The sequence below is a fragment of the Syngnathus typhle genome, linkage group LG9 (assembly GCF_033458585.1).
Source record: "Syngnathus typhle isolate RoL2023-S1 ecotype Sweden linkage group LG9, RoL_Styp_1.0, whole genome shotgun sequence".
NCBI classification, from domain to species: domain Eukaryota; kingdom Metazoa; phylum Chordata; class Actinopteri; order Syngnathiformes; family Syngnathidae; genus Syngnathus; species Syngnathus typhle.
The window spans coordinates 3,367,869-3,383,242 of record NC_083746.1 but is presented as its reverse complement, the minus strand read 5'-3'; the positions used below and the strand labels follow the sequence as shown (position 1 = coordinate 3,383,242).

General features: G+C 48.1%; 1 protein-coding gene across 6 annotated transcripts in view; it reads left to right on the top strand.

The window, feature by feature from the left end:
* si:dkey-100n23.5 overlaps window positions 1-15,374 on the top strand; it is a 73,335-nt gene that overhangs the window by 37,878 nt on the left and 20,083 nt on the right. For all 6 annotated transcript variants that reach the window (XM_061287601.1, XM_061287600.1, XM_061287603.1 and 3 more), the window contains 2 exons: window positions 2,341-2,388; window positions 12,555-12,637. In XM_061287601.1, the coding sequence (XP_061143585.1) occupies window positions 2,341-2,388; window positions 12,555-12,637 (131 nt within the window). The remainder of the gene's footprint in view (window positions 1-2,340; window positions 2,389-12,554; window positions 12,638-15,374) is intronic.

The following is a 15,374-nucleotide window of genomic DNA, read 5'->3' as shown; positions in this document are numbered from 1 at the left end:
GCTGTCGTCAAAAAGTTCCGTATGACACTTTGCGTGTCAAGTTGGGCGATGGGCGACCGCTTCCATTGGACTTGAACAGTGCACACAAATATAAATGATATCGAACCGTTTTTAACACCACTGTTCTGTACTTTTTGTACCCTGTGCAACACTACCGTATTTTCCGGACTATAAATTGCTACTTTTTTCACAATGTTTTAACCCTACGGTTTATAATCCAGTATGGCCTAAAGGATGGATTTTTCTAGACTTTCTTGATATTGTATGATTTCTCTGATATATGGAAATTAGAAATTAACGGTTTATAGTCCGGTGCGGCTTATATACGAACAAAACTGGATTTTCCCATAATTTTAGCTGGTGCGGTTTACATATGGGTGCGGTTTATAGTCCAGAAATTACGGTTACTTGCGTTACATAAAACTCCTGACTCCCTTCGCCACCGCCATTGCAAATGTGTTTGGGCGTGCATGTGTGTGTCTGTTGACATTTCCCTGCATTTCCCCCAGAGAGGAGACAAAAGGAAATGTATTCCCGTACTCTCTCCGGAGGAAGCCGTCTGCTGCGTTCGCTCGCTCTCAATTTTTTTCCCCCCTCTGTCTCTTTAATACATCTTCAAAGATTCCCCTTTTCCCGGTGTCACGTCATGTGCACGGATGCTGATCATTTCCCACTACATGTCTAGATGCTGTCATGGTGAGAAGTGCTCCCTTCATGAATGGGTTAATGAGTGAAGGATTTTGCATTGTCGCCAATTTTAAGCCCAGTTGCATAGCTGCTCTCTGGAAACACAAAGTCAACCTGAAAATATTCTGTGCTCATCAAAATGGAGGCCTCTTACACGCAGCCGTTCTTCACATAACGCTGTCCGGTCTAAATGGCGCCGATACGTAACTGCAGGGCGAGTCTTTTTGAAATGTTCAAATCAAACCTCTCCTCCATTTTGTGTCCTTCCTGCTTAGTTGCAGTTTTCACACTGCCGTCATCATCGTTCAAAAATCGGACCGTAGAGGCCCCTTTCATACTGCTTGTGAAAACAATGATCTTCTGTTGCCTTTTTTGCTGAGTTCAGCATTATATGAACTGCACCAACACGGAATCTGGGGGGCGTATTTAGAATGTCCAAATCTAATGTAAGCCCTCCTCACACTGCTTATTGACCGTTTTTGGTGTTGCTCTTTCTTATAAATGGCACAGAGGGAAAGTGTTTGTCCGAATCCAACCACTAGTTTGCGATCTTAGTGTACAGATGCAGTCGTCCCACTGCCAGTAAAAGCCACCATTTCCCACCTTTTTCCATTGTCCAACTTTCCAATTTAGAATCAATTATTCTATCCATTATTCCATTAATTAATCGGCGAATCCCCCACACCGCCCCACCGTAGCCTCACTTTTTTTTTCTTTTTTTTTTTTTTTTAACGGGTGTTTTAAGACATTTGAGAAATGGACACATTTAATTTCATCACTGACTTTCGGGGGTCTGGTGTTCACAATCAGAAGCGCCTCTCTTTCCCATCAATAACAGCTCCAGCGGAAGTGAAGACTTGCTTTAACCCCAACACTGCCTTTTTTTTTTTGAAGGGGGGGGGGGGGGCGATAAATGATTTGACAGTGATAAATAAGCATGCATCTGCTAATAATCAGGTTTGTAAAGGTTGGCATAAATTCGCCCTATTCTCACACACAATATTTCCCAATTCATTTTTATACAAGCCTGGTGTAGCGCTCTCTCACGTGGCGTCAAGTGCTTCTCGGAGCCGTGTTAAGGCTGCTCTTTGAAAGTTGTGTTCCTTTTACGCAGCCTGCAGGTCTTTTTCCCCTACGTTGCGCAACGTCTTGCTGTTCTGTATATGCTGCACTGACACGGAATGGAATTAAGACAACTCAGCAATTTCCAGCCGTGACTGAAGCCCCTAACACGCTGCCTTTCTCGCCGGCGCATTTGTGTTGAAACTGCACACACACGGATGTCCAAAGAGAGCCAGAACCAATGTCCATTTCACAGTACAATTTTGTCGCTGTTCTATATAAATGGCACCGAGATGGAACTGGGATGTGTGTTTTTAGAATGGCCAAATGAAACTTTCCCTCCATTTTGTGAGAAACTCTTCCGAGCCGTAACGTAAGTCCTTATCACGCTGTCTGTAAAGTTGCCATTTTCCGAGTACCTCCCGTCCTCCATAAAAGTCAGCAATACGTGATGGCTGGGGGGGGGGGTGGCGGGTGACGTTGATCCATGAATCTTCTGCCTTCAAATGTAGAGCTGTAACGGAAGCACACTGTTTTTGGAGGCATGGTCCAAATAACACCTCTCCTCCATTTTGTGTCCTCTCTGCGCAGATGCAGTCGTGGCTGGGAACGTTCAACCCGGAGCGAGAGAGACGAAAGGTAATGAATGACCCGTCTGACCGCCACTTCCCCCCCGACACGCGCACACGCACACAGCGCGAACGTGAGGATCAGAGTGTGTGCGGGATTAGTTCCTGCAGTCACGCTGAGCTGGTTTCAAAAAACAGCAGGGAGTGATTTGACCTCTTGACTTGCCTACTGCGCGAGTGCTTTTGCATGTATATGAATGCGGATGTGCACATAAACGTGCGTTTAAGTCGGAGGTTGTCGGGGCCTCGCTTTGACCTTACCGAAATAGCAAAAGGGTGCGGGGGAGCATGCTAAGCCACATGTAAAGGATTCATTCTTAGAATTTGACCGTGCCTGTAAAAGCCAGCTCGTAAATGTTCTGTGCCGTTATTATGTATAATCGGCACCTGCACGGAATGAGCGGACGAAGTCAACCCAGCAATTTTTCAGCTTTTAAGGTAGCGGAAGAGCTCGAAGGGAACCACATCTCACGCTGCCGGTGAAAGGCGGCAATTTTTTTTCCCCCTCATTTCTGTTTCGCTATCCACCATAAAATGCACCAACACGGAAAGGCAGGAAAGAAATTGACTGAAATATTTGCTTTTCCAACACAGATGTCAAAGTTGTAACATACAGCAGGCGTTTTCCCCCCAATGTTCTGCGTCGCTTTTGTGTACCGAGACTGAATGGGGGAGGGGGCTGGGTTTTTTTTTTGGGTGGTGTGCCTGTTTTGTATGATCAAAACCGAAACGGGACAGGAGGCACGACATCAGCCTGGAAATTTTCCCGCTTGTCAGTGGCATCCCTTTGACCTTACTGAAACAGCAAGGGGGCTGGGGAGCATGGCGAGGTACATGTAAAGGATTTATTCTGGACACCATTTTATGGTGCTTCTCAAAGACAGCATTTGTCAATTTTCCTTGCCGCTATAGACGACGGGCACTGACACCAATAGTGGAAAATTTCAGACCAGCGTTTTCAGCTTCTGAGAGTATCCGAGTTGTAACCAAACCACATTTCACACTGCCTGTCCAAGTCGGCATTTTGCAAAGACCGCACCAACGTGTCGTGGAGGAGAAAAGTCGACCCAGAATTATTTTTGCCTTCTGAGATGTCAGAATTGTAACAAAACCTCCTTCCTCATTACATATAAAAGCCAGCATTTTTCCACCTTTTGTCGTTTCAAAGTACACCCACGAAACTGGAGGAGTAGAAGTCAATCTGACTATCAAAATGTTTAAAAGAGGCAATTTTATTTCCACTTATTCTCATAATAACCTGTGATGTGGAATGTTTAATACTCATAACGTGTTCTATTGAAAGCAACGGTCGCTGTGCAACAAGCGTTTTCTACGTCGGATACGGTTGCCATGCATTTGTATGAATGCTGTACGTCTTGTTTTTGTAATGAAATAGACACAGTAAAGGCAACATACCGCTTTCCTGCAGAGAAAAGAAAGAAATTGTGGAGCTTGTATTACAGCTCTTAATCATTTTTGAAATTCAAAGTTGCACTACATTAATATTGGTAAATAGCACACATCTCTTTGCCCGGTAACACAATTCAAATAAATTCCATGGCTTTTCAGAAGGCCAAGGCCGTAAGTATGATTGTGATGATGTCTATGGGTCTGTCAAAAGAATTGCAGCCTCTCGCGCTGACCTATGTGACGCATAATTGGCGACTTTATTAAATCCATCAAGTCTGAAATGGGATGAATTTTGAAACACGAGAAAATAGGATGATCACCATAGAAGCAAAAATCTGTTTTCATTGTCCTGACTTCTCAGTACAATATTAATAAATGAACTAATGCTAATGATGATAAAATAACTGTGGAAATTGAGCTGCGTTTAGTTTGCGTGAACCGACTGACCTCCCAAACACAAACAATTATCACTCTGCACCTTCATCAAAGCTCATTTTAAAATGGCTCTGCAGTTCATAAAGGTTTTGCAATGGTGGCAGTTTGAACCTAGAGTAGAAGCTTGGTCTATGAACTAATTTGTTTCGACATTCCCAAACCACAGCTATTTTTGCCATTAAACTGAATGCGAATGAAGTTAAAGCCATCTTTTTGCAAGGGTTGCATCCAAAAATACATTCCGCTAAACGGCACTGCTTGTCATGCACCAGCAGTGACCGATCAGAATACTAAAATTCTGCTGTCGTGGGGATAGAACCTCATCCCCCATTGCGCTACGAGGCAAAACGTTTACAGCGCTTCAGATGAAACAATCCAGGCAAAAACAAAACGTGGTGGCACGCATCCAGTGAGAGCTCAGCTGACGCAGACAGAACTGTAACACTTAACCAGTGCTGCCTAACAGCACAATCACAGAAAACTTTTCAATTCCTTGGGGCTAGTTTAGAGCAGAAAAACTAAGTTACAGTGTTGCCTTGAGATATGAGTGACCCGACTTGCGTTTTCTGAGACACAAGCCGTTGATCAATCCATTAGTGGGGTTTGTTTGTTTTTTGCCTTGACTCAGTTTGCCACTCTCGGCTAATGTTGACTGTCAAACCAAACATAAAACAAAGATGATTAAACATTGTGCATTGAAAACAACCACATAGACTCAGCTCCATGAATAGGTATCAGCAATTGATATCTCAACACAAATGGAGCAGCCATCAATGTAGACAACCGGATAACAATAGGCAGATATTCTTCACCCTCCACGAACAACGACGGATATTACTGCTATACTGAGAAGCCGTGTGAGGAGCTGAGACGCCAGCACAGTGGCTGTCTCATACTGCCCCTGGTGGCCAAGTTGCGCACACCAGATTCAGGAGTAAATTGAGGGAGAAAGTTTGACAAAACTGGGTTAAACCTTTTTAATTGTCTTTATTCATTTAAATGTTGTATTTTCCTAATAATAGATACAGAGCTATTTCTCTTTGTTTTGTCTTTAGTTCCGAAACCAATGTCCTTGATCAGGGCTGTTCCTAAACCACCATTAATTCCTTTGGGGGGAAAAAAATAGTGTTTGGAGAACCGAACAAATTATCCTGCGCTGGAATGTGTTGGACCGTAGAGGCTCCAGTATTTGCTAATTATCATCGCATCTCCTCTAGCCTCTCAACGTAATCAAGCCCCATTATTAAAATGTGAACGCCAACACGGTCTCGCATGGTTACCGCGCCGCAAAAGCCTGTCGCGCTCGCTCGTTCAACCTCCTCCCTCATTTCTCTTGAATGGCTGCGCCCTCTCGGCCCGCCTCTGGGGTTAAGGTGTGTAGGGCAGGTTAAGGTTATGTAAATGCTGCCCCTAAGTGGCAGTTGTAATTACTGCATGCTGAACTGGTGTAACCCTTTTGTGTGTGTGGGTTGCGGTTGCTGCTTGTGTGTGTGTGTGTGTCAATGTGTGTCAACAACACACACGCCTGGGCAGAGTGCAAATAAGTCGATGGTGGTTTTTGTCTCTTAAGCCGCCCCCCAATTCACAATCTAACCCCTCCCCATCCACCGCTTTTTCTCCCCCCCCCTCTTGCCCCTCGCTCCCTCCGCCTCTGTCACTCTTGTACGCGCAACCCGGCATGAATAAACCAGCGCGCCAGGTTCATGCGCATGAATATTGATGAGAATTTATGCACGCGCTGCGACGCTTTAAAACAACAACAACAACAGCCTAGCCGATTGCGCTTGCCAAGCCTCTCGTTTGTGTGCACGGGCTTTGCGTGCATGCATGTGTACGTGCGTCTGTGTGTGGTGTGTGTGTGTGTACCAGCAAGTGTAAACGACAGAAAGCGATTCCGGCTCGGCGCACCTCTGTCTTTGGCTATTTCCGTTCACGTCAACACGTCTTCCTCCGTCTTTCTGTTTCTCTGAGTCAGCCTGACTGCCGCTCCCCCCCCTCCACCTCTCTTTGCGTCTGTGTGTGTCCGTGTGTGCGTCTGGAGAGCGATGACGTACATAACAAGTGTCGGCAGTTATCTGCGCCGTCAGTCACGCGGCTGCGACACATCTGTGTGCGTCTTGACTGATTTGTCGGAGGTCGTGCTCGAATGCACAGGAACACACACTCACCCACACACGCATGCCGCAAAACGGGTCAGCGACGGGGTATCCAGCTTGGAGGATTTAAGTCACACACGCAACAGTGCGGTCCCGTTGGGTTGAAAAAAAGCTGGCTGAGCAAACGGTCGTCCTCGTTTGGTGTTTGTTGTGCTCGTTATCGTCCCTGCGAGTTTGCCCGGAGCAGCAATGCTCCTTGGCCCGTCAAATTCTTTTTTGCCAAAAAAAAAAAAAACATTAGGGCAAACTAAGGCACTCTGCAGGTCCTAATGCTCAATCCATTTTTGTGTGTAAGAGTTCACATCCCATATTAAACGTGACCTCAGTCACTCAGGTATGTGAATTCATGCGTCTCCAAAGTGACCCACATTCGCAGGAGAAAGTGACAACGTTACTTTGCGGAAGTAAATGTCGTCCAGCGAGTAGGCGCCGTGATTTATCTTTTTATCTCATACCCACAGGGGAGCAATTCAGTAAGAGATGCAAATACAGTGTTTTTGCGGAATGAGGCGAGGCGTTTCAATCCCTTTTCATGGAGACGTCACAAAAGATGACATCACGGAATCATCGCTGAATTACTACTATGGCCACAAATGTCCACTTTATGCTTTCTATTGAGAATGAATTAAAGTCAAATATATAGTCAATACTTTTACTCAAAACAACTTCACATCACCCTGTCTTTGCAGATCACATGATGATGTCCAGGTCAGATATATATTCAGACTACAGTCAAAAAATTGAATCCGTACATATCTGATCTAGGACCATGAAAGTGGCTCATCGAGACGTTCAGATGGTCTTAAAAAAAAAATCTGACACCTATGGTGATTTGAGCTGCAGTGTGCACATAGCCTAATTAAGGGATGAGCTTAAAGTGCATATGTTAAATTTGGCTTGCAAGTCAAAGCAAAAAAATTGTTTGAACTACCGTAATTTTCGGACTATAAGTCGCGTTTTTTTCTCATAGTTTGGGTGGGGGGGGGCGACTTATACTCAGGAGCGACTTATATACATATATATGGTTTTTTTTCACTTTTCTGGGCATTTTATGGCTGGTGCTATTTATACTCCGGTGCGACTTATAGTCCGAAAATTACGGTACACGTCTTATCTCAAAGCCTATTCCATTTGTGGGAATATGTCAACAATCTGGCTCAGCTGGTCCCTTTGTAAGCTCTAATGCTGCATTCCCGTCTAGCTTTTCAACATGATTCTGTCGTGAAGAGTTATATGGGCGAGCAAAGCTTCTGCAAAAATATTTGCAGCGAGGCAGCACATAGCTCGTGTTCAAATCTTGCTGCCGGTCGATGAATCACTGCTTTTGTAAGGTGCAAATGGGCACCCTGTCTTTGGTAAAGTTCACCACCATTTGACTGATTGCCTTCATTCATGTTGTGCGGACAACTGTGTTGTTTTCCATTCCACTTTGTTTGTGGCTTTTTTCGAAAAATAGTCACTAAGGTGGTCGGAAAATGAGCTTATTATCCTGACCAAATGGGCGAATTTACAACTGGCTTTGTTTTGTAAACTAGTTCCCTCCTCCTCTGTTCGCAGCCCTATTGTTAGTGTCAACAGGACAAGTCAACAAAAAAAAATCTCATTTAAATGATTCCATAGAATTGATTAATCACCCAGCCTCAGGTCAGTGTGTTTGATTTTTAGCATTACAAAGAGCTGAAGGACAGTGTCAGTATCTCGGCACTTCCGCGCTTGTGAAGAGGTCCTTGGTGGCTTGCGTTCACATCAGATCTGAACAGGTCCGTTTAAAAATCAGACCCCGCTTTGTCTCTCCGGGCCGCTTGCACATGATGAGTGCTCTTGACAACTCCCATCTTTTATGGGCATCAGCCCTGCAGCTAGTATATAATCAGCATTAGTGCTCGCTCAGCTGTGTCGTTTTATTGTTTCCGCGCTTGGCCAATTTCCATTTTCTCGCCGCCGTTGTTGTTGTTGTTTTCCTGCCAGAGTCCCCAATGTCCCTGTTGTCGGACATGTTTGACATTGAAACTCGACCTTGGCGATCACAGCTGCGAAAACAGTCTGAGAGAAGAAATGAGAGCGTCTCTAAAACTTTGTGCCAAATTGCAAGAAGTTGTGTTCATTTTGAAATCAATTTGAACGCAGAAAGCTGATTACAATTGAGTTTTGAAGTTATCATTTTTTTACTGTATGGACCCTCGGCTTCCGTTCCGTCATTTGTGCCTTTTCCTTGAAATGACTCTCTATGGCTTTCTGATTGGCCAAAGTCATAAGAAAGGGTGATAGCGCCACCTATGGTTTCGGTACTGCAAATATATATTGAAAGGGATGTTTTTTAATGTATCAAAAAGCATCCGAGATTCGGTATTTCAGTGTGTACATTATTTTTGAAAATATCAGACCTAGCCCGATGTCGCGTCCATGACACGGGAGGCTGGCGAACCAGATGGTCCGCCCCTGTTTCCCTTCTGCAGTCTAGCATGTGTCATTAATGTCGGGACCGCTGCGCCCGCCTCGCATAATTGCTCTTTCGTTCCCCTCCGCTTCTTCAGACGTGCGGGGGTCCGCGCCACAGAGGGACTTTGATTAAAACCACGAGGCTCTTTAGCCGCACTCCCTCGCCTGCGTCTTACCCCTCCTCCATCTCCGTTTCGCTCTTCCACATCCTGTCTTTAAGCGCACCGGAATTCCTCAAATGCTTGTAACTACGTCTCACCTAAAATTTTATATCACCCTTCTGGCTGCGCTGTCTTTTTAAGAGCCATTTCTGGAACGCCAAATCTCCCCCTCCCCGTCTCCCTCCCCGTCCTGTGGAGGCTCACTGGTGCTGACATTCCCGCAATGTCCTCTATCACGTCGGATCCGTCAGCCTCGTGGTTTGCCCTTTCAGTCAGACGATGAGACATTCCTGCCAGAGCGTGCACGCATAGGCGCGCGCACGCATGCCTGCCTGCCTGCCGATGATGTCAGATCTCAACGCTAATAGGCCTAAACTTGTCTTGGCCCCCAGTGGGGGTCTTGCAGGCACTGCCGAAAACACGCATACATTGCGCCGTGGAAACTTGGCTTTAAATACTTGCCGCCAAGCAGAGATAAAACGCCACTGTGGGGATCTTGTGATTTTCATTTGGATTGTTTGGAAAGCCTGCGTCGGCGCTCGCTCACCCCCCCAGGGCCTTTCTGGTGACTAATTAATTTCCAGCATGCAGGGGTAGAGGCCAGAGCTCGTGGCTCTGCCTCCTGCCACTGGCTGCGTGTTTGCGAGGAGGAAGAAGAAAGGAGGGAAGGGAAGGGAAGGGAAGGGAGGGAGGCTTTGCTCCGGCTTGACTGCTGCGCCTCAGCCTGCGGGGAAGGGGGAGAGAGAGGGGAGGGAGGGAGCGCGGGGGGTGAGGTTTTGACGAGCAGAGCGCAGAAAATCGATCCGGGGGCCTCGCTTCTCAGCCGCTTTCCGGACGCACGAGTCCTCCTCTCCCGGGAATTAGATAACAGCTTGTAAAAGCCCTCCACCGCCAGGCGCTGCGCTCGCCTCCTCGATTCCGCCGCCGTCGCACCTCCCCCACCCCTTCCCGCCTTTCCCAGCCCGCTTGTCCACCAGATATTGAATTCATCCCTTTCCAATTGGCTTTAATTGGACGCGCCGCTTCTCCCCATAACCGTGTGGATATTGCATATTATCAGCACGTTAATATTTTATTAGATTTTAATTGGCCTTTGTTGTTTGCCTCAGCGCACCAGTGCGCCCGTGAACGCGCCGCCGTCGCTGACGCCTCTATGCCTTTGTGTGTTTATGTTTGGAAAAGACCTAACAATGGCTTCCCTGCTCCGCCTCTGCTGGTCACTATCCCCTTTCACAGAGGTTCAGCAAAACTGCCATATCAGGGACGTAACAGAAGCGCAGAGAACATTTTTCATCTTGCGCCTTTCACACGGCACCCACCAAAGCGGGACATTCCCATGTTTGTGTGTGTGCGCTCATGCAGTGATGCGGCGTCCCGCAATTAGATAATTAGATGTCAGCCTCAGAAGTATTCCATACAACAATAGACAAAAAGCTGGGAAATTGTCGGGTTGACTTCAATCAAAAGAACAGAAACACCGAAAAATCCACCAATTGCTACACAAACGTGCGCGAGAAAGAAATTTCCTTTCCTTTGATGCAAAATAGCAACATTGGAAAAAATGTTTCTCCGCAAAGGCGCATGGGAAGTAAACTGTGTCCATTTCCCAGTTTTACCTTTCTTCTGTTCCCTTCCAATAGCCGCTGTCCCATTTTCTAAACGACCATTGAAGCGGGAAAACTTGTGAGTTGAGGCAATTCTATTTCGGTGCCCTTTACGCAAACTAGCAGTTCTGTAAAATGAGTCAGAATAGCATCCCATCAGTAAGAATAAGGGTATGCTCACTGAATAAGATCACCCTTGAGAGCAGTCCAATGATCGACTCTGTGGTCAACGTCATCGGACTGGCGGTTGCGTGCCTTGGACACGAAATGGGCGTCCGCTGATCACTCCTTGGTGGTGTGTTGGCTTCAATATTGCGAGAGAATGAAAATGGGGGTCAGACTTGGTAGGCCTAAACTATCGCAAAGCTTTTAGCCTACTGAAACTTGAGCGATCGGTGGTGGTATGGCGCCTTTAGTGGTGGTAATCCACAACTCCTTGGCCGACATAACAGTGGCAGCCATCAAATTGAACAAGCAGTCCTCATCTGCCCTTTTTGGCTCTGGTATCCCAGAAGCTGGCCAAACGGTACTCATCTTTGGCAGTTGCTAAGGAAAAGAATTGGGTGTGGGAGGAGTTCGGTGAGGCCAGAAAGAACTATCAAATGGAAAGGAACCGTCTGGTGTCTCAGGACAACAAAGAGGCGTACCATCGACGTGGCTTTCTGACCCCGACGCCAGATGATGTGGGTGATTGGTAGAGTACTTGAAAGATCTCAATTCTACTGACACGTCTTCCAATAGGTAGCGCTGAAGTTGAGGTGGTTAAAAAGGTCCTTGGTGGCGGGGTGTTGGGGATAGATGAGATCTTCTGGGATTTCCTAAAGGCTCTGGGTGTTACAGGGCTGTCTTACTTGACATACCTTTGCAACTACACATAGACATCAGGCACAGTGCCTCTAGATTGATGGACTGGGGTGCTGGTCTGTTTCAGTTTAAGGGAATCACACTCACCGCACTCTGAGGAACGAGTTTGTGCTCAGATGCGAGTGTTAAAGTATCTTCATGACAAAGGGAAAAAATGAGCAGCAGATTGACATGTGGATTGGTGCAGACTTTGTAGTTATGCTGACCGCATCGGGTTGTCTCCGAGAAGGAGTTCAGCAGAACTCTTGATCTACAGCCCGATCTACTCTCCCACCCACACCTGTGGGTTTTGAGTGAAGGAAAAAACATTTCCGACACAAGCAGCCGTTGGTAGCTCCGTTATCCAACAGGGGTTCAGAGTGGAGCCGCTGTAGTTCTACATGGAGAGGAGTCCAATGGAGTGGGTCGGGCATCTGGTTAAAATGCGTCTCTGACACCTCCCTGGTGAGCTGTTCTCGCCACGTCCAACCAGGAACATGTGGCCCTGGGGACCCCCCCAGGATACGCTGGAAAGACTCCTGGCTGCCTTGGGAACAATGCTCGATCCCCCAAGAAGAGCTGGGTGAAGTGACCCATGGAGGGTGAAGCTTTGGCTACCGTGCTTAGTCTGCTAGCCCACTTCCATATTACCTCAGATGCCTTTCAGTTTGTATCCATCCCACCTTTGATACTACACCCAAAGTCATCAGATTTGCAGGTTAACTTCAGGTCTCCATTCCCCTTTGAGACCTTTTACGCAGAACAGCCAGCGTCAAAGAAAACATTGTCAACACCAAGGGGCAGGAGACCGTCTTCGCATCTCAATCATGGCTTTCTGCAATTCCCTTTTACCCAGCCACCTCCCATCTTTGACTTCAACTCCCCATCCCTTGTCAGTACCTTTTCGAACAGAGCAGAATAAAGATAGGCCAAAACATCAAATGCTCCGTGAATCTCAATCCTGACTTTTCACTCGCCTCTTTCACACAGCTATGGTCCCCCTTTTGATATGACCTCTAAAGCCATCAAATGTGCTGGCTGACCCCAGGCCATTCTTCTGTGTTTGTACCATTGACACAAAAGAGCAAGCAGTCTGAGGGGAGCTAAACATGAATTTCTCCGCTGCAGGTTTCCCTGGCCGAGGAGATCAAGCCACTAAAGTGGTATCCGTCTGTTTACCTGCTGGTGTCTATCTTCCCACTCATCAACAGGTACGGCACGCACACACGCAGACACACACCAACAAGCACGCATGTGTAGACCTTCACCCGCAAGTCTTGTTGTATTTGCATAGTGGCGTCACTCGTATCTTTTCGACGCCTCCTCTCTTGCTCCTGCTTATCAGCAGCTCTTAGAAGCGCCGCTATCCGTCGAGCAGCCAAGCAAGATTGTGTGCGTCCGTGCATATTTGTGTGCGTGTGTGTGTGTTTGCGTGTGCGGCCACATGGAGCATTTTATTGGCTTTTTTAAAGTCGGGGCTTTGTCAGGGGAGGGTTGGCGTGAGGGGGCGGGCGGTCCAGTAAATGATAACCTCGGCCCTGTTATTACTTTTTGGCCCACCCCCCTCACGTCCGCCATGTCTTCCGCCCCCACTTCCCACCCACCCTCTTTCCACGTAGAGCCGCTGTCGTGATTGACAGGTCAGGGTTACTAAGTGATTAGCTGCGGCGGCTCTGCTTGTCGCCGCGGCGATGTTGGCAGAGACGCAGGTCAATTACAGGGTCAACGTCTCTCAAAGGCTTTTCCCCAACGCCGCTCGCCCCCCCAGCTCCACCTCGTCCTTCCCCTCCCCCTTCTTAACCCCTCTGTCCATTCCTCAGCCGTCACCCCCCCCGCTGTCAACGGACGGAGATGATCCCGCCCCCTCCATGCCTCCGTAAATGTCACTTTCCCTTCCGCTCCGCTCTCCCTCGTTTCCAAGCGCCTTTTGTCGCCGCTCCTTCCCCTAATTTGCGATTTTCCGTCTCCTCTTTTCCCTCTCCTCTATCACACAAAGCTGCTCACCACCCGCTCTCCCTCCCTCCCTCCCTCCCTCCGTCTCTCTCTCGTTCTCTCCGCCTGTCTTGAGCAAACACGCGCCGCTCTCTGCCTTTCTCCCGAGAGCGCACGGGGGATAAAACAGGAATGAATTGCTCTCTCGTTGTCGTCTTCCGCCTCCTCCCGCCGCTCGGCTGCGTCGGCTGTATATATCCCCAGCTCCTATTAATTTGTTAGCCTCCCCTCCTGCCCCCCCCCCCCCCCAACTACCTTCCTCCCCCTCCTATTTACCCCCCCCGCTCCCCGCCCCGGCTCATATCCTCCCTCCATCCTCCTCCCTGCCTTCAGCGAAGGGGCTGGAGTGTGTAAAGTGTTTGTCACGGTGCCGTGCCGATGCTGCCGCGTGGAAGCGAGCGCACGGGAGACAGCCTCAGTGTGTGCGTGCGTGTGTGTTTTTTTTTGTTCAGCCCCGCTGGCGTGCGTAGGCGGCCGCTTGGTTTCGTGTCAAGGCAAATGTGCTGTCGCCGCTTGTTGCCATGTGTGCGCACTTGTTTGTCTGGCTTGACGTGAGTGCGTGTGCGCTCGCCAACGCGCACGGCTTTTCTATCCTGCGTGTGTGTGTGCGTGTGCGCGCGTGTGTGTGTGTGCATGCGTGTGTGCGTGCACGTCTGAGTGGGGGATTATTTCTATCTGAGCTCCAAAGCCTCCTAAACAGGGCTTAGAGAGACGGCCCAGGGCAGCAGCTAAAGCTGTCGGCTAGAGCGCTCCCTCTCTCGCCCTCTCTCTGCCATTTCTCCCGGCCTGATCCGTCCTGTTAATACGCAGGCACTCCCACACACAAACACACTCTTGTTTTGGCCCTCATCTGCTGCCACACACACACATAAAATGTGCAGACAGTCACACGCCACACAAGCAATTTTAATCTGTTCCAAATGCACACTGGTAAATGTGTTAATTCGACACCAGCTGTTGCGAATTGAAATGGGAAAGCGCTCCTACTTTTCCTCGTCGCCCGTGCTCTCCCTTCCTCTCTCTTCCTCTCTCGCTCTCTCTCTCCCTGTGTTTGTGTGTGTGTGTGTGCTGCTCGGGCACGCCGACTCCAGTTTTCACAGTCTGCTTCTCACATCGCCTCCCCTGTGTGCTTTTTAGTGTGGGTGTGTGTTTGTTTACAAGGCTTGTCTAGATTCCTACTGTGCGCGCCTGTACGCCTGTTTGCATAAATAAGCCCTCTCCTCGGAAACCTCGCCGCCGATTCCGGTGGCACGTCGCCGCTTGACGAGTGAGTGCTCCTCCCGGACGAGCGGGCGCGTGTTATTTCACCGCGTCTCACAAAAGCCCCTTTTCCGGAAAGCGTGGCACTTTGGTTTAGTTTGACAGGGTACACTTTTTGTATTTGGTTCCCATTGTCAAGCCCTAGGAAAGGTGCAAAAATAACAAGGGCCCCTTTCACACTCCATCGAAGCCGACTTTTTCTCGACTCGACGTCCTTGCTCGGGGTTAGGGTCTGAAGACGACTTGCGATATTGACCGTTTCCAGCGTAACAGGCGGAGCATCACCACCCATGTCGTGCGAGGTTTAGCTTCTGAAACGTACTGTGCGTGCTCATTTGTGTTGAAAGCAATTCTTGTCATCCCAGACAATGGTATCATCAAAGAACTAATTAGCTTAAAGGCCACTCTTTGTCGAACCAAAATGACGTCACAGTGCCTAAAGGCTCAAGGTTACACCCAAGTTTTCTGGGTTTGGTCACGACATTCACAAGCTGAGACTTAGAGACCGTGATGTCATTTTCAGTTTGTTGATTAGAAAGCAGGGGGTCAGGGGAATACCCAAATTTAGTCTGATTATCTATGTGTGTGCAGTGAGTTTTAGTGGCATGAAGACTTTTTTTTTTTCTCCAGTCACTGCCTCGAAGTGACCAACTTTGAGCTTGGTCTTCAGGATCTCCCTGTGACTATGTATCCCAA